Below are 20,016 nucleotides of genomic sequence, written 5' to 3' on the forward strand. Positions count from 1 at the left end.
GATAATTTTCATCTAACAAACTTCCATTTCTTCTGGATGGTTGAACTCTTGACCTCCATCCGGGAATCTGTTTTGCATCTTAAGTTAACCTTATTCCTAATGTTTAGAAGTTGCCAGTGGGCTTTAAACTTTTGACATGTTAAGTTGTGTTGTTGTGACCAGTTTTGGCTAAGATTTTATTTTCTTCAAATTAATGGATTTTAAGTGATTATTTTCCCTGGAAATACTAGTTAGTTTTGCCCGTCACCCCTGCCGGGGTATAGGCCACCCACAAAAGATTGCCAGAGACTTCTGTCCTGTGCCATCCCTTCAAGCTGACTCCAGGTGTGACCCATCTTAGTGATGTCCACCTTAAGGTCGCATCGCCAAGTGTTTCTTGGTCGTCCACTTCTCCGCTTGCCTTGAGGGTTCCATTTTCAATGCCTGTCTGGTAATGTTGGTTGGCGACTTAAGTAGGGTGTGTCCTATCCAACCCCACCTTTTCTTCTTGATCTCATCCTCTACCAGAAGCTGGGAGGTTCTCTGCCACAGGTTGGTGTTGCTGATGGTGTCTGGCCAACGGATCTGGAGAATTCTTCTTAGGCAGCTGTTGATGAAGGTCTGAACTCTCTTTACGGTCAACTTGGTGATTCTCCAGGTCTCTGCTCCATACAGTAGGACTGACTTCACGTTGGATTTGAACTGTCTAATCATGGTAGTTAAGGAAATTTCTTTGGAGCTCCAGATGTTCTTGAGCTGTATGAAAGCTGCTCTTGCCTTTCTGATCCTTGCCTTGACATCTGCGTCTGTGCCACCCTGCTGGTTGATAATGCTGCCGAGGTACATGAAGGACTCCACCTCTTCCAGGGGACTTCCCTTCAGTGTGACTGGGTTGTTACTGACATAACTGATCTTGAGGATCTTGGTCTTGTCTTTGTGGATGTTGAGGTCAACCTGTGCTGATGTGGCTGCCAGTATGTCGCTCTTGTCCTGCATTTGCTGCTGACTATGGGACAAGAGTGCTAGGTCATCGGCAAAGTCCAGGTCCTCAAGTTGACTCCACAATGTCCACTGGATCCCATTTCTCCACCCACTGGTGGATGTCTTCATTATCCAGTCGATGACGAGAAGGAAGAGAAATGGCAACAGCAAGCAGCCTTGCCTCATGCCAGTCTGCACTAGGAAGCTGTCTGTGTGCTGTCCTGCATGAATGACTCTGCAGGACATTCTGTTATAAGTGTTCTTGATCATGTTCACCAGCTTGATTGGGATGCCATAGTGGTGAAGAAGTTTCCAGAGTGTCTCTCGGTCCACGCTGTTGAATGCCTTCTCATAATCGACAAAGTCGACATAGAGTGACGAATTCCACTCCAAAAACTGCTCGACTATGATGTGAAGAGTAGCTATTTGGTCTGTACACAATCTGTTCTGCCGGAAGCCCACTTGCTCATCTTGTAACTGTGGGTCAACAGCCTTCTCCATCTTCTCCAAGAGGACCCAGTTGAAGACTTTCCCTGGGACTGATAAGAGTATGTAGTTGGAGCAGCTGCTGAGGTCGCCTTTCTTTGGGATCTTGATGAGGTGTCCCTCCTTCCAGTCAGTCGGTATTTTTTCTTCCTCCCATATCTTCTCAAAGAGGTGGTATAGCATTTCCACTGAAGCATCTAAGTCTGCTCTGAGGACTTCTGCTGGGATGCCATCAGGTCCAGCTGCCTTGCCGTTCTTCAGCTGGGTGATGGCTTTCCTGATCTCATCTCTGATGGGACTGTCACAACTTATGGGAAATACTAGTGCTCTAAACTAATTCTGGGACAAGGACATTTATCAAAATTTATACAGAATTCAAAGATTGGAATATTTTCTGTGATTCTACAAGAGACTGTTGACACTGCAGAACTTTGCTGACTATGAATGACATCATTGTCTTCCATTTTGGATTTCATCAGGATTCAAACTCAGTTTCATTCAGGACTTTTTATTACTAGAACTTCTATTTTGTAATTCTTGGATTATTTTTGGATTTGATTCATAAAACCATAAGTTCTTTTTTCCCACTTTTCACTTGATATTCTAGGGAAATAAATTATTTGTTAAATTTTACAAAGCCTGTTGTCTTCACTTTTTTCCTGTTACATTTTATAAGGACCTAGACTCATAACAAGATATATTAATATTTCTCTCAGCTTAGCTGTATTCTGTATTTTTAGATTTATCATGTTCATTGCAATTATTGTTGTGTCCTGTTTCCACTCAATCCCAAATTAAGACTATATATAGTTTCTATTTTAAAACTTGAATCTCTGTTTTCACAGACATAACTCTTTTGTCAAAAATGATTTCATGCTGAAGGCTTCATATTTTGCCTGTATTAAGCACCATTACAAGAGCTTGGGTTTTTATCATCTGCATGTGACCATGGAGCACTCTCTCCCATTGCACGCAAATCAATATCCTTCTGGCATAATTTGTATTTTGCAAAGCTCTCCGAGAAAGATCTCATAATCCTAACTTTATATTTTTCTTCATATAGCCACCAAAGTTGGTATAACCAATACTACATCAGGCCTTCGTACAATCAGAAGTTCAAAATGTATGACTGCGCAGTGGCCAGTTCTGGAAAAATTTCTGTCCCAGCACAAACTTAGCAAGAGATGATTTTTTTTCCCCCCATTTCTTTTTATTTAATTCTGTAAAATGAAAACTATTTATTAATTCCTTTTGGTTTCATGAAAATCAAGGCTTTCAAGGTACACAGACAATATTTTGAATATTCAAGTTGTTTTCAAGGCCTTGAGGGAACAATTCATTTTTCAAGGCTTTTCAAAGTTCCATATGGACCCTGCATGAGGTAAGATTACATGTGTTATATAATACAAATCACCCAACAGGACTGATGCTCAGATGACCAAAAAGATTTTCCAGGTTTTCAAGATAAGACCATTTCTACTTTTTAACTGCTGAGTGTTGATATCATCTCTGATATTCTCAGCAATAATATTTTTATTGTAATCACTGTGATGACCACATCAGCAGTAAAATCAGTACCATTTTCATTTCGGACCAACGAGACATCATTAGAAGCCTTTTGGTGAAGAGCCTATGTGAATTCCCATACTTTCAGGAGGAGTATCAATAACAAGAATTTCGAGATGGCAACAATGATAGCCACATTGGATATTAGATTAACACCCTTTTCATTCAGGGCCAGCAAGACACCATGAGAAGTCTTCTGGTGAAAAACCCCAAGAGGATAAGACCTTCCCCTTAGGAAGAGTAGCAATATAAAAGTTTTCAAGATGGCTGCTGTAATGGCCATAATGGATGTTAGATTGGCATCATTTTCATTTAGGACCAAGCTGTCCTAACTGTATAAGAAGTCTTCTCTTGAAAATCCACATCAAAATGACTTTCAATTTACAACAGTAGTGATAATGAGTTTTTCAAGATCGTAGCCTTATCATCCTTATTTGATACCAGATCAGCACCATTTTTATCACAAAAAGACTTTTGGAGCTGTAGCAAACATAAGATCTTTGAAAGTGGCCAATGTGGTAGCCATACTGAAAATCAGATAAGCAACAGTTTCATCTGAGATCAACTAGACATCATTAAAAGTCTTCTAGTGAAAACATCATGTCAATATCACTTTCCGGCTGCTTTAATGGACATATTGGATGTCAGATCAGCATTATTTTTAGGTCCAAACAGAATAAAAAATCTTTTAGTGAATACCTCATGTTCATATAACTGTCCATTCCGATGGAGTAGTAATAACAAAGTTTTCATGATTGTTGCTCTTATGGCTATATTGGATGTCTGATTGGCACCATTTCATTTAGGATCAACAAGATATCTTAAAAAGCACTCTGATAAAACCCCACATCAATATGACTTTACATTTAAAAGGAGATGCAATAACAACACTTTCAAGATGGCTGCCACGGTGGCGATATTGAACATTACCTTGGCACCATTTTCATTTAGGTCCAATTAGTCATCATAAGAAATTATTTTTGTGAAAAGAGCATGCTGAAATGACCATCCATTCTGAAGGAATAGTGATAAAAAAATTCTGAAGAGGGTCACAATGGTGGCTATATTTGATGTCCAAGCAGAACCATATTCATTTATGACTAACCAGACTATGGGATGAATGTATGTTGCTGTTGTAGGGTTTAACGCCATTTTTCAACACAAGATAGGCTATACATTGTAGCCAGTATCAATGGTGGAGGAAGAACCCGAGGAAACCCTGGAAAGAACCATCGACCCACGAAAAGCTATTGGTAAGTTTTCTCACATACCTACATTAGCCAAACCCCCGAGACTCAAACCCATGCAGACAGAGGTGAGATGGCAGTGATCCATAATGGTGTGTGCTTCAGACCACTCGGTGCCCCAGGAAGAATAGTAATGACAAACTTGTGCCAATGGACAAATGGACAACAGGCCGCCCAATCCCCACCGCCAATAAAAATTTTTAAGTGGAATATAATTACAATAATGCCACATGATGAAATATAACACTTGTTAAGGTTTGTAAATTGTTCTGTAGAACCCTTGTGTATATTTATTTAGTAGAAACTGTTCACTGTATCAGTGAAACTAAGTTTATGATAATATCTTCAAAAAGCTAGATGGACCAAGATGTGGAAATTTAAATCGGTCTCTTGAATCTCTTCAGCGAAAGTAATAAAACCTTTTTAACATTTTCCAACTTAACAGCAACTTATGTTCCAACCTTGTGTTATGTATATTTTAATTTAATTGTTTTATAAGTTTTAATTTTTTTGTTTATTTCATTGTATGATATTGTAATGTAACATCGTATACTGGACTTGACCTTGTCCAAAAATTTTCAATTTCTGCTTGACCTGACTGACTTTTTTAAATTTCATTTTGTGTAAACAAACTAATACTAGCTTAATTATTCTCTGTGTATGGGCTGAACATCAGGATTATTAATAACAGACGAAGTAAATATGTTTATTTTGGTCAAAGTTTTGGAGTCCCTAAGTGAATTATACATAATCCAGATTATTGTTTTGTAAACATCAGGATCATTCTAGAAGGGTTTTATCATTAGGTAATGGGGTTTTATTAACAGAAAATGCTAATTATGAACAGAGGTCTAGTAGAGAACTATATAATCTTGTGATTGTGAGGACTTGGTCAGTCATGCTTTAAAATCTAGCACTTTCAAGCTGTATTATGCTGTGATAGTTAGGTAAAATTTTGTTTTCTTCAAATTATTTAATTCAAGTGATTATTTTCTTCGGAAATATAGAAGTGCCCTGATAAAATTCTTGGATAAAGAGATTCACTGGAATTTATACTGAATTCAAACCTGGATTTATATTACTCTGATTCAACAAAAGACTGTTGACACATCAACGCTCTATAAGCTATAACACACAATTCATTGCCTTCAGTTCTGGATTTCTTCGGGACTTGTACTGAGTTTTATTCAGGGCTTTAAATTATTAGGACTTTATTTCTTGGATTATTTTGGGATTTAATTCGCAATACCATAAAATCTTTTATCGCATTTTCACTTTGTATTCTAGGGAAATAAATTCTTTGTTAAATTTTACAAGGCTTGTTGTTCTTTCACTCTTTTCTGTTACAGTTTTTAAGAGCATAGACTCGTAACACATTGACTGACCCCAAGTTTTTGCAGGCAATAAATATTTAAGTGCACCAAGTCAAATTTACTGCAATCTACTGCAATCTGCACATGTGTCAGCATATATGGAACATTGCTGAAGCATATTAATTAATTGGTGGGGATAATATTCTGGACATCTGATTTCAAATAAAAATGACACCTTTTGGGTAATTACTTGTTTATTTTTATATTGTCTTTAATTTTGGTGTCCAATTATTTTATCAATTCTGCTTAAGTTAAGCTAGCACCTAACCTAAACAATCAACACTGTACCAAAAAGATGATATGGTACTGAACAGGGTCTGCTTTCTGCTCCCTCTCAAATTTTCTTTATATGTTTGAGGTGGCATTTGTTCATTGCTTACATAAGTTTTATGTTCACATGCTAGTTGCCACAGATATGGAATGCTGGAGAAAGGCATGTCAAAATATGAAAATCTTAAAACTTTCAAAGTGGAATAAGGACATTTGTAAACTGTCTACTAAAATTAAAATGATCATATAAATGCTCCATCACAAAAAGGATAGAAACTGATCACTTGAAACTAAATAACTACTCCTACAAAATAACCACTTGAAACCAACAATGAATATTTTAACCTAAGACTTACAATTCAGCTTGAAAGATTTTATTACAAAATTAATACTGTCATTAAACTGATACTGATTGAAGCTGCACATCACAAAATTGAACATCAAATTTTATTATATTTTTATAAGTTATTAATAACCAAATCAGATATTTACCTTTACATCAGTTATGGCATAATTTTGCAATAAGATAATGATATTTTTGTGTGCTGAACAACAATATACATCTTTTCAGCCTCTATTAAATCTCACGCACCTATAAAAAGTGAACGATGCATGTTTGGTAAATAAAAAGAAACAAAATGAAAACAAATTTTTTAAGTAAATTATGTTTCTCTGAGAATACTAACTAATCACATTATGTTAGGAATGTTAGCCTGCTGCCTCAAAAATCCAGCCCTACTAAAAGACAAAATTCGCCTCATTGTCAATTTTTTAGATAGACAAAGGGCAGTAGCATTTGCTCATTACCTCCCATTGATACCACTGGGTGTGGCCAGTTTTTAGCTGAGCAAGACATTAACATGGATGCTCGCATGGTGGGATGGTTGAGAGGGTTTTTAAGTAATGTGAATGGGTAAGTATTCTCGGAGAAACATACTTCACTTTAAAAACTTGCATTCTCCTTCGAATATGTTCCCCAATCACATTACATTAGGAGACTAAATAACAAAAGACGGGAATGCTGAGTATCTGGCCTCTGCATTGGGTATCCTTCTAGAGTGGCTGGATTCCACATATAAAGGTAACCTGTTCTCCTAATGATTTAAGCAACACAGCCCAAGATCCTGTGATCTGGGACTTGTGCATATATATATATATATATATATATATATATATATATATATACACATACATACACTGGCAAATTCAGCAAAGCTAATGGGCTGTGTTGACTGGTCTAGTTCGGTCTGGTGACCATCTGTGCTGCTGCCACTGGCAATACCAGATCCAGTGTTTGTCTCTGCAATGCTAAATCTCTGCAGTAAAAACTTGAGAAGATTTACTCTGCATACCAGTCAACAGCTTCCATAATGTCTCAGATCAAAACATTGCATTTGAAAGTGAGGCTTGCAGAAATGTCTCTAATTTCATGAGCTATAATCCTCATGACACGAGGCAACTCTGATCTTGAGAGATCTCGGAGTACACCAAACATATAATCCACTTCAAGCACAATGCAAGGTCTTGAGGGGTGATACCTTGTTTTCCAGCCTTGATTGAGAGGAAGTGATATTTGCACTTGTCACAACTTGTCTCTTTGTCTCAAGTAGTGCTTGAAGGCACAGACATGAGGCTATTCTGGTCCTATGAGATGTCAGAGTACACCAAGCATATGATCCCCTTCAGCCAGGAATAAAGGGAAGCATGATATCCTGTGTTCTAACAGATTGCTCAAAACTCTGGAGTAGAAAGCCACGTGAGAAGAGGTGTTGCACATTGCCACAACTTGTATTTGTGCATATCAAGTAGTGCTTGAGGGTGCAGACAGGATCTTGCATGGCTGTCAGGACTTGTCTAAGGGAAAGAGAGAACAAATGACAACTTATCGGTTACCTACAGACAGCAACTGATTCTTGGCAACTAGGCCTGGTTGTGTGAGGAGGAATGAATGATCCAAACTTAACAGAAGATAGTTCAGGTCAACTGAAGGGGCATGTGAAAGCTAAAGCTATCAGGAAGCATGTATTGTACAATAGGAACTTTAGTGAAGCACAGGTGACAGGTTCAAACTTGCTTGAATTAAGCCAAATTAGAACCCAAGACAAATTCCATTTTGGAAATAATGCTATGGATTTTGGTTGCTGGAAATCAAACTGTCTAACATATCTGAGAAATCTATATCATGCCCAATGTCACATCTGCCATGATGCTGGAATGAGTCTGAGATCATTGATCCCTGAGGGCACAAACAGAATCTTGCATGGCTGCTGTTCTCAACCTGACTATGGAAGAAAGCCATCAGGGACACTGGATGACTACAAACTGATGGCAATCTGTTCTGGGTTATGAATCCCACTGGCATCTTGAGAACCACCGATCTAAACTGAAGAAAATTCTGGTGAACATAAAGGGTGATGCATCCTTCTTACCCTGCATGCTGAAGCTAAAGCTATCAGTAAACATGGTCTCTATTGTCTAAACGATCAGAGAGATCTCTATCCCAAATATCTTGAGGAGACTCCAGCAGATGATGGGCCACCACCTGCTGTTTGCACGCCAAAAGCAAGTCTTGAGTAACTCATTGGGGAAGGTGTCCTTAGCACAAGCTCCCACGCCTTTTATGAGTGACCGTATCCTCTGTTATCAAAAAGCATCTATCTCCTGATCTGACAGTGTATCATGTGATGGGGTGAGAGGATTGTTGAAACTAGTAACCGCTCTGACTGACCTGGATCAGCCAACCCCCCCCCATCTGAGGGAACATGGAGGTCCAGTGAGCTCATATCAGTTTCAAACAGCCACCGTACTATTGCATAATTGGAGTCGATGTGGGTGCACCTTAGGCTATCAATGACTCATCACCCTTACTGTGTGCCAGATTATCATCTGACTCGGCTTCAAGCTCAAGTGGGTGGCCCTGATGACTCCACTTGGTCGTCTCTCTGCAAGACACGAGCTCTCTCAAGTATAAGCATAGCTGCCAACCTTCCAGGCTCACAATTAGTGAATATAGGGATAAAAAGTAGTGAATTTGGACAAAGATTAGTGAAAAATACCATGACAAATAACTCCATCCACTCTGACTGTCAATACAAAAACACTACATATATGCAGAAATATATCTGCATTTCTATTTATTATGGTACTCATAAACTTCACTTGTTCTTGTGGTTATTTATCAAGGCATGATACTGTGGCAGACTTGAACTTCCTCAACTGCTTGATCGTAAATTTGTTTTCTAAACAGTCCAGACTTCTTGCCTGCTGGTTGATCTTGGGGACTAAAATTACTGACAAATTTTCTGCAGCTATGGAGGCCCTAAAGTCTGTCTTATTTTTCCTCACATAAGAAAATACTCTTTCGCTGTCACTGTTGCTGTGAGGAATGCACAGGATCTGAATCACTTTTGGTTCTAACACAGGAAAATTTGAAAGGGATTTTTAGTCTGGGAATATTTGTTGCAACATATATTTATTATGGTCTCCAGCTGATAAAGGTAGATTGTCTTCAACAAGAAAACTCACAAATAATGCTTCAGCATTGGTAGCTTGCAGGTCTTCCGCCGATGGCTTAAACTATTCCAGAGCTGAAATCTGCTAATTCTTAACTGGACTGGACTACTGGTAATGTCAGGGTGGCTGCCAGCATTGGCTGGAGGACTGGTGTCAGTGTGGCAGCATTATTATTATATGAGTCCAGCTGATCAATCGTAAATCCCATGCCCCCCAACTTACTGGCCTGAAGGCCATGCTGACATATGTGGAGGCTTACCCAATCTGGGTTGCCTAAAAATGGGGAATATTCCGCAAATATTTTGTTCAGATCAAAGAGCGCGGCTTCAACTGCTGTACCAATTGTCACATCTTATCCAGCAAAGCATGGTCCCATGCTTTATCCCCTCAGTCAGCTGATGTAATGGCATGTGTTGCTTATGTGTGACAATCTTTAGCCGGGGGGGGAGGGGTTTGGGGGATTCCAAGAACTACCACAAGGCTTGCAACTGAGGCTTACTTGGGGTGTAGACTAAGGATGTCAGAGGTATCCTGCTGTGACCTTGACTGTCTCTCTTTCCCCTCTGCTGCTTTCTGAAGTACAGCAGAGCATGCGTTTTTAGACCAAACACGGCATATTTAGTTCCTTCCATTCAATGCCGTACTGGGCGATCTTTGTGCACGTTCATGTCATGCGTGTAGTAAATTTTAGTATGTGACTAACTAGTTAATAGTATAAACAATAATCATCTAACTCAGCAGCCCATACTGCATAATATAGATGCTGTATATTACAAACAATGTATACATAACATAACAAAGCAGGAGTCATGACGGACTTCCACACTTTGAAATCGCATATAGACTGATTCAATAAATATTCTGCAGAAACAACACAAACTATTAAAAGCAGAATCAAGTAAAGGGTTGAAATTACTAGGTCATTAAAATACTGCCATAACAAACAGACCCATAAATGTGTCGTATCATAAACATATGTCTTAAATTAAGCGTAAGCACATTGCATACTTAATAGAGATGGGACAATGTGTACATGCTATAAACTGAACCAGAGTCATTGTAGGCTACCATGCTCTGATACAAGAAACACAGCTAAGTAGAAACTAGTAAAATGTTGAAATTACTAGGTCGCTGAAACAAAACAATTTTGTAACCACATGTTATAGATGATGCCTAACTGAAACCATGTATATATAACATACACTGGAGTCATGGTAAACTTCCATGCTCTGAAGTGGCATGTAGAACGTTGATTGATATATGCTAAAACGACACAAGGCACATAAACTAAAGCAGAAACTAGTAATGTGTGAAATTGCTAGGTCGCTAAAAACACTGTCGTAACAAACTGATCGGTGCAGTGTCATATCAGAAACCTATGGCCTTGTCTAAAACTTATGTTGCATGCTTGGTTAATAATAATTCTATCAAAACAGCATGAAATACAAATAAATTTAGCATAATTATCAAGCAGCACATTATAATTTGCTATTAAGAGCTCCATAGTGGACGGAGTAAGCGAATAAAGTCAAATGTATGCTAACCCATAAAGACCTCGTTGTAAGGTCAACAATAGCGTAATGGGATGGTGGTCCTACAAGATGACGTCCTGACAAGTAAGAAATCTCTCAAAATATTGGCAGAAATTGTAAAATAAAGTATATAACCTGGAGTAGATCAATAAATCCACATCATAAATGTAAAATGAACATTGGATGAGTCCATAAGCTATCTATGTTAGGTAAATAAGGGAAACAAAAAAAACACATAGAGATATACATGTGTCAGGTAAATAAAGAAAGGAAACAACAAAAATGAAAAGATGATTCTCAGATTGCTCCAAAAACTTTCAATTATTTCTGGTCAATGTTTACAGACAATACTTTCCAAGGAATAAATTAAAATGCAATGAGCAACAGCAGTTAGATTTCTTCAGAAACACCAACAATGAGATGGATGCAATATAATAGCAATATTAGTCAAAGCTGTAAATATTTTAGACTTAAGGCACCATTGCAGCATTGCTCATAGATGATATTTTTAATTTAACTTTGTCCATATTAGATAAATAAAAAACTAAAATTACTTTGTAAAGCAAGTCTGTAGTCTTATCTAATGTGGAGATGTAAGTGATGAAATGGGCATTTATTTATTTATTCAGCAATTTCTAATATACTAGCACAAGTTCAACTGTCACTATTTCTGTAAGAAACATAAATCTATAAACTTAATGAATGTAACACAGTTCTATTTGTTTGAATGATTTTACACATAGTAACAAAATGTATTAGTTGCATAGTTTCATGAAAGCAAACGCAGATGAGGGCCTTGATCACACTTTGGTCCTTTGTTGTACAAAGTTCATTCTGGTGACCTATGTAGGACAGTCTTACCTCAGGGTACAAGTTAAACCTCTTCAAGACATTGATTGTCAATGGATACTCAGTGATGTTGTCATACATTATGTTCATCAGACCATCTAAGAAGGCTGGGGCCTCAATAATGGTTTTGTAGTAGGAATAGTATAGACCCTAGAAAACAAAAGCGAGATCATGTAACTATACAGTTTGTAGCATCTAGAATCTTTCACTTTATTTTTTAAAAATAAAGTGACATAATTTTCCACACAGGGAATTTGCCATATATACTTCCACACATAAGTTATATTCAACTGCAAACTGCATAGACCCAGATTTAATGCTGAATAATGCACTGACAGATTTGGGTCTATGCAGTTCTTAGAATTAATCAGTAGAACAAAAAGCAGACCCTGCTGTGCCAGAATACCATGTGATGGCAAATCAGGGTATATGTTGTTTGTAGCTGGATCCAACTGTGAATATATCTTTAATTTATATTTGATGTAATTTAATTGTTTGTTGGTTGTTTTTTTTTTTTAAATTCCATTACATGCTATTGTAATGTAATTTTATTTACTGAAACTTGACATTTTCCAGAAAATAGTTTGACCTTTTTTTTAAAAAACCTAATTTTAGAACTTTGTATCTAAAAGCTGACCTAGTTCCTGACTTTATTTCATGATTGGAAGTAAACAACGTTTAATTTTTTTAAAATTCATTCTTAGTGATGGATTTAAAGAGTGAAATTGAAGCTGTATTGGGAGTACTCAATACAGAATTCTTGGACAAAGTCATTTACTGAAATTTTATTCGGAATTCAAACACCGGAATATTATTTTCTATGGTTCAACAAAGAACTGTTGACACTTCAGTACTATACTGAATACAGACTAACAGTATACGTCATTGCCATCCATTTTGGATTTTCGTCGGGACTAAAACTCAAATTCATTAGAATATTTTATTACTAGGACTTCTAGTTTTTAATTCTTGGATTATTTTTTAATTTGATTCTTAAAACAGTAAGATCTTTTTCTCATTTTAACCTTGTTTTTCTAGGGAAATATATTATTTGTTAAAATTTTTACAAGGCTTGTTTATGAAAGCGTAAATATGTAACAAAGAAATTGGGTTGCTCTTCCTTGGATACATGAATTTTGGCTAAAATATTTCAGAAAGCTTTGTTTTTTTAAATTTGAATTCCCTATGTTATTGATTTTTTTTAAATCCCAAGTATTATTTTACAACTTTTTGAAATCTTTAGTGAAATCAGCAAGCTTTTTCTATAATGTCATCAAAAGTGGAAATCTTTCTTTTACATTCTACCCAGGAACAATTAGACCTTTTGATAAAAGATGAATCAATTCAACTTGCCAGAAAATATGATCGTTCTGAGGCAAAGTCTTCCTTAATGAAGCAAGAAATAAAACATATTTTGGTCCAGTATTTGGTAGAAAATAATGTTTTGGATAAAAGTGTTTTGGTTTTGATCAGTAAGTCTGTATCAGACTGTGACATAACATAAAAGTAAAGGAATTAAAATTAAAATATAAGATGGAGTTAAGGAAGCTGGAACTTCTGAAAGATACTGAAAAATGAATGCAGTTGCAATTGGAGAAAGAGAAAGAACAAAAGAAATTGGAGAAATTGAAGTCTAACATGACCCTTGTATTAGTATAGGAATCTTACTTACAAAAGGAAAGATCCTCATCAAAACCTTACCATTTCAGTTCTGAAAGCCAGCTCCCTCTCCAGTGTGGACAAATGAGAAAAATGTCTGTCCCTTTCAAACATACCAGCAACATGATTCCTGTAAATTAAATATTACTAACCAGACTAAATTCATTGATATCTTTAGTAAATAAAAGAATTCAATTGCCTACACTTACTATATGCTCATTTCTTTTCTTCATTAACTTTACATTGTCAGAATTGTGAGGTATTTTTCCATATTTTGTCATACTGCATGATACATGTGACAAAAAATAGTATAGCCTATTAGGAACGACTTTGTAAACATACAATTTAAGCTCATTTAGCGCAAGCTTTATTAGATTGGTTTGTGGATGAACTAAACAGTCATTTCATCCATCGGAAAGTAGAGATGACAAAGCTAACAAAGTGGATGAGTTCACTGAGTCACAAATGAAACTTTCAAATAAACAAACGAATGAATGTGAATATTCACAATATCAACAACAAACTTGAGAGATGAAGCAACTGAAATAACAATTCTGATCATTTAAACAGGGTCACATGATCAAACTGCAGGACATATCACACTTATATAAACCCTTTTCATGGTCTAATAAAAGTAAAATGTACGCAGCAGATTTTCGTCTGTAATTTACAAATTATTCACTTTTTTAAAATGTAAATCAACCTATATCCCCTATTTATGTAAACATAACCTTATCTATGTTGGTAAAAATAGGCACAAAAAATACTGCTGAATAAGACATACCTATGTAAAACTCCAACACCAATTGCTGAAAGAAGAAAAAGTAATTATTCAGGACATTGATACATTCTATATTAGAATAAGTGGCAATCAATAGACAAATTAATTCCAATAATCTATAATCATCTCAGGTCTACTGACAAGAAGGGATGTACTTATGACTCAACTAAATGCCACCCTAAGTATGTTGTGTGAAAATTTCCAAATACTCTTTGTTCCGCAATACAGGACCTTCTTCAAAGACAATTAAGTGAACCATCAATTATACCAGCGAGACCAAATCCACTTGCAAAACAGAGGTACTGCTATGCTCCTTAGGAATATAGACCAGTACATAAGACTTATAAAAGGGGTTAGGTATGAGTCAGACAACTGCTTGTATTGTGGAGAGCACGGTCATGTAACACAGCGGTGTCTGCATGGAAAACAGATTCGTTGCCATCTTTGTAACAAACTTGGACATAAGCAAAAGTTATGCACAGACCAATTGGTAGAAGGCTATGATGTACAGGCCTATGCAACACATATCCAGCGGAAAAATGCATTAGAATATGTGTATACTTTTCAATGTAATAATTATAATTCTAAAAACAGGTTGCAGGCACTATCTGATTTGTGTACAAAGTGCAACTTGTTAACTTGTAAACAAGTATGTGAAACTGTTCAAGTTAATTCTCCCTCTGAGGCTCCTCATGTGTCTAAAATGTCAATGTCTTCTTGTATACATATGTAAACCAGTCTCATATTGAACATTCTCATGTATCCACTACATATGGTCATGGTACAACAGATGGATCTTGTATGTTATCTTCTTCATGTGTTTATGTAAATAATCAAGGCATTGTAAAGAAATCTGACAAGACTAAAAAACAATATATGGCACACTACCCTGTCTGAAAGTCAATCCTCTGATCAAAATTGTCATGTCTTTGGGCACCTCAAATGAGGTCTGCAAGTAATTAACCTAAATACTCAACAAATCCTCCCTAAACTGAATAAGATAAAGTTAATATTACAGCAAACTGGATCAGTCAATATTCTAGGTCTATGTGATCCCTTTCTTTCCAATGATACTGATGACTTGGCTCTCCAAATGCAGGGCTTCAACTTTGAAATAAAAGATAGAGACTCCATGGGGGGGTGGGAGTATTCTTCTCTATGTAGACAGTTCCATTAGCTATAACAGACGTGTTGATTTTGAGACTATTCGGGTACAGAGTATCTGGATTGAAGTAACCCTTGCCCAATCAAAGCCAATCCTCTTATGTTCAGTTTACAGGCCACCTAGTTCTATAGTTGATTGGACTGATAGATTTGAGTTTCAAATTCAAAAAGCATTACTAAAGGAAGATTTAGAAATTATTATATTAGGTGATTTTAACATTGACTACATGAAAACTCCACCATTAACATGGAAAAGTAGCTTTGAAACTTACAACTTTACTCAATTAATTAACACCCCAAGTACAGTAATGGATAAAAGTGCTACTATCATTGATCATATCTATAGTAATAAACCTGAAAACATAAGTACAACTAAGGTGCCAGTGTATGCAGTGAGTGACCACTACCCATTCTGTATAACTAGACATGTTCCGAAATCATCAAAAAATGGCAAATACATGTACATTAAAATACAATACAGGGACTTAAAACAGTTTGATGAGGAAATGTTCTTAAATGATTTAGTTTGCAAACACTTCCAATCAGTCTGCAATATAGCTGATGTCAACACTGTCTCGGACAATGGTATCAGATGTTCAATGCAGCCTTAGAAAAGCATGCCCCAATTAAAACAAAAAGGGTTAAACACCAAATTACACCCAAGTGGATTACCCCTGAGATCAATGAGGCTGGGCACCTAAAAGATAATTTCCACAAGAAAAAAGACATGAAAAGGTATAGAAAGTGGAGGAACAAAACTAAGCACCCAATAGATAAGGCAAAAGAGAACTACTATAAACAGGCTATTAATGAAAGTAAGAGTACCAAAACATTGTGGAAGCATTTAGAAGAACAGTTGTCTTCCCCTAGACTTAAGAAAAATGATGATATAGCAAAAATGATATAGCAACATCTGTACAAGACATTGTGGAAATGTTCAACAATTTCTTCATAAGCATCTCCAGTAACAGTATTCAGAACCATACTAACATCCCAATTGAACTTGATGCTCTTCTATTATTTATAAGAGCTCAAATTCCTGATGATAATTATTTTTCAATAGATAATGTTAGTGAAGCTGATGTTTTTGATATGCTGATTAAGGTGAATATTAATAAATCCTCTGGATTGGATGGTATTGGTCCACGAATTCTTAAACTTGCTGCCCCAAAAATAACAAAGTCAATAATGCATATCATAAATTTAAGTATAATGAGTGGTAATTTTCCAGAAACACTGAAATGTGCAACAGTTACACCTATCTTTAAGAAAGGAGAAAAGGAGGATCCAGGAAATTACAGACCAATATCAATTCTACCTGTATTGTCAAAACTATTTGAAAAGCATGTAGCCATTCAAGTCTAAAAAAATTTGAAACATACTCTCTATTTCATAAAGCGCAATCAGGATTTAGAAAGTACCACTCGTGCCAAACAGAACTTAGTAAAATTAATGGATTGTTTTCCTTGACTTCAAGAAAGCCTTTGATCTTCTTGATCATGAAATTCTGCTGCAAAAGTTGAACTGTTACAGGTTTGACAATCCTTCTTTAAACTGGTTTAGATCATACCCTGAGATCTCAATAGGATTTTAAAACTAGGAGTCCAGGACTCCCATTTTGGTGAAAACAGGAGTCCCACCATCAAAAGTTGCAGTCCATTTTTTCCTACAGAATCAACACAGACCTGAGTGCATCTATTTTTTAGATGGAGAGGTTTTCGTAATGTAATCACTTTAATATAGCTTCATTAAAACAGTCCATTGACAGGATTGCAAATGTATGGTTTATTTATTTGTCTACGTCCTTGCAGTAATTTTAGGCAGTGGTTAAATAGTATCTGATTTGCTGTTTTCCCGTATTTTTGTAAATACGTGTCAAGTCGACAACATCTTAGACTCTTAAAGCGCATCTTGCAAACTCCACAACATAGCATTGTCCCATATGTTTCTGACCTACATAATTTGCATTTTAAAGTTAAATCTTTAATAAAATAATACATTGGCTTTGCTTTCAAAGATTTGTATATTTTTCTGAAAATATTTGCTCGATGATTTACAAAAACAGACATTCTAATAAACTGGTACATCCCAGACTTAGAAAAGTCCGCCATTATTTCCCGTTAGGTCAACTGGTTCACTTACAGTTTCAAGCTAATTTTATGACGAAATAGTGTACAAGAGGCAGTTAATATATATCCAGATCACCGATTATGATCTTAAAACACGTTTGTATATTTTATCATCAAAGGATATCGTGCAGGAAATTGATAGTTGCTACCTTACTCGGAAAAGGGTTAATGGTCAATCAGCTATCAAAACATATGCTTGTGAATGGGCAAGAGTTCGTTTGTCAATGCAACTGATATCAAAACTAGGCCTAGCTACTGATGTCTTGATGAATACATTTCGCTACGACACTAGAACTAACCGGGCTAAGGCGAAGTACATTTTAAAATAAAGTATGGACAGTCAATGTACCTCTTAAATAGCTCTTGTTTGTCCATCAGAGTGATACTAAATTTTGTCAATCCAAGTAAGGACTTTTTCCAAACATTAAGCTAGGCATCACACATTTCTTACGATTAGCTACTGTCCTATCCGAACTATCAATTCTAGCAGCTTCAGCACTCTTCTGAATCTCGTTACAATCTTCGTAAGTTTGCCGTTTAACCCCAAAATACTTATCCAAATTTGCGAATGGCATTTTGTCTAAGCCTCCACATGTTTTGATTCTGAGGTCACGTGCACTACTTAATCCAATACATTCGAAAATGAACAAAATAATGAAAGCTAAAGTTGTTTATTTGATGTACTTTTATAAATGACTGCATGTACATCTCTGGGTCTTTCTGGCTCTGAAGTCAATCACTGTAAATATAATTACATTACCACCCGGCCACCTGTCAAAGCCTTCGAACTTGCCGCCTAGCTATTGGATCATCTTCTTTTTATGTACTCTTATAATGGCAACATTTATGTACATCAAGGGGTCTTTCAGTCACTGAATTTAGTCATTGTAAATATCAGCACAGCTAATTTATCAACACATTTTCCCACAAAGCAGGTGGCTGAAGCAGGACTAGCAAGTCTTTGAATTTTGTCACACACCTATTACATACGCATGGAGGACTCTCCCGCCTCAGTGATTTTCTGCGTCCCAGATCAAAAATTTGCATCCAAATATGCGTAAGTAAGCGTTTCCGAAATCTCTGCAGACACGTGATTCTTTGCAAAACTAGGATACAGTGGGCATTTGGAATAAATTGCAGTCTCCATACGAAAATGATGGGCCCATTAAGCAAAAAATATAAAAATATAAAAAGAAATCAAACTTTTACCCTTCTGCTCATGCGCAAGCAAAATAACCAATGAAAAATGATGTTTCTAATACAACTAGGCATTAGTCTCATGGAAAATCTGTTGAAAGTAGATGTATTTAGAAATACCCCCCAAGTGTCTGTCCTACGCACATTTCAGGCAAAAACGATAAAAACCTCTGGGGCCGAATGAGTTAATGGGAGAATTTTGGTGACATCACCAAATCTTAATATTACATATTTATTCATCATTTGTGTATCAGTATTGCACATAAGTTACAAAAAGAGGCATTCTTTGACAATTCTAAGAAATTTCCATAAACTTACAGAAGTTTACAATATAATAGACGGACATGCTCGAATCCATTTCTAGTTCCTGGACAAGTCCATTTTTAGCAAAGGGGTGTGTGCACAAATACATATGTACATGCATAAGTCATCTGCTTCCAATATTTACAATGTCGAATCAAGCAAAGGAATAGAATGACAACAAATTTGTGTTTCACATGGATTTAACAAGCAGTTTAAATTCTTTGTTGATATGTGCAAGCGGATATAATTCCAAAGTCTCAACATTATGTAATTTATGGAATTATCCAGCAGTTGCCAAACAGGATGAACTGTCATTATATTGTCTGATGGAAAGTTGCCAGGGATGCCAGTATTACTGCCGTTCTGGTTAGTCAGGTTAGAAATTATAAGTCAGTGATTCAGTTGACTTAGTTCTGTGCACTTTTTATCACAAACAAACGGGGATATATTGTCAGACTATAACCACAGGTGTTCGACGCAAGCTTGATGTCGAGAAGAAAAAAAACCACAATAATATAAAGAAAAAGTCCTATGTCAGAACGGGTCATGGGGGTAATCTAAGGTATTTTTGTCACTCTGTATTATTTTTTTGCTTTAAATTTTTTTGTTTTTTTTTCTCTTTTTCTTTTTCTTTCTTTCTTCTTGAGCAGGCTGTGAATGTCTCATTTGATAGAGAGAAAAAAAAGAGAAAGCGGTTGTTTGGTGTAATATATGAACAATTTACCAATAATTATCATAAGACCCTTATAAAGAATATCATTTTTTTTGGAGGTAAAATTATCATCGTCCTGTTTGCCTCTCTTGCTTCCTTTATTTGAGCTGGAAGTCCTGTGGTTGCTACTGGAAATCTGTTTGCGGTTTTTAGCGGCCATTGTAATGATGTGTAAACTACTTCCGTCGTCTGCACTAGATCGGTTTAAGGTTTATACAATAAATCTTGCCTCTCTAAATTTCACACATTTTGGTTATAACTAGTCAACAACCAGC

The 20,016-nt window shown here is 36.3% G+C and overlaps 1 protein-coding gene across 1 annotated transcript in view; it reads right to left on the bottom strand.

Annotated features, from left to right (window-relative positions):
• Positions 1–19,969, bottom strand: part of LOC149776281 (protein C-mannosyl-transferase DPY19L1-like) — a 107,955-nt gene extending 87,986 nt beyond the window's left edge. The window contains exons 1-4 of the mRNA XM_089942724.1: positions 19,754–19,969; positions 14,240–14,264; positions 13,498–13,585; positions 11,809–11,946 (exon numbers count right to left, since the gene is read on the bottom strand). Of these exons, the coding sequence (XP_089798850.1) occupies positions 11,809–11,946; positions 13,498–13,585; positions 14,240–14,264; positions 19,754–19,901 (399 nt within the window). The 5' untranslated portion in view covers positions 19,902–19,969. The remainder of the gene's footprint in view (positions 1–11,808; positions 11,947–13,497; positions 13,586–14,239; positions 14,265–19,753) is intronic.
• Positions 19,970–20,016: the final 47 nt, after the last annotated feature.

The sequence above is a fragment of the Sinohyriopsis cumingii genome, chromosome 18 (genome assembly GCF_028554795.1).
Source record: "Sinohyriopsis cumingii isolate HCF-2022 chromosome 18, ASM2855479v2, whole genome shotgun sequence".
In the NCBI taxonomy this organism is placed as follows: domain Eukaryota; kingdom Metazoa; phylum Mollusca; class Bivalvia; order Unionida; family Unionidae; genus Sinohyriopsis; species Sinohyriopsis cumingii.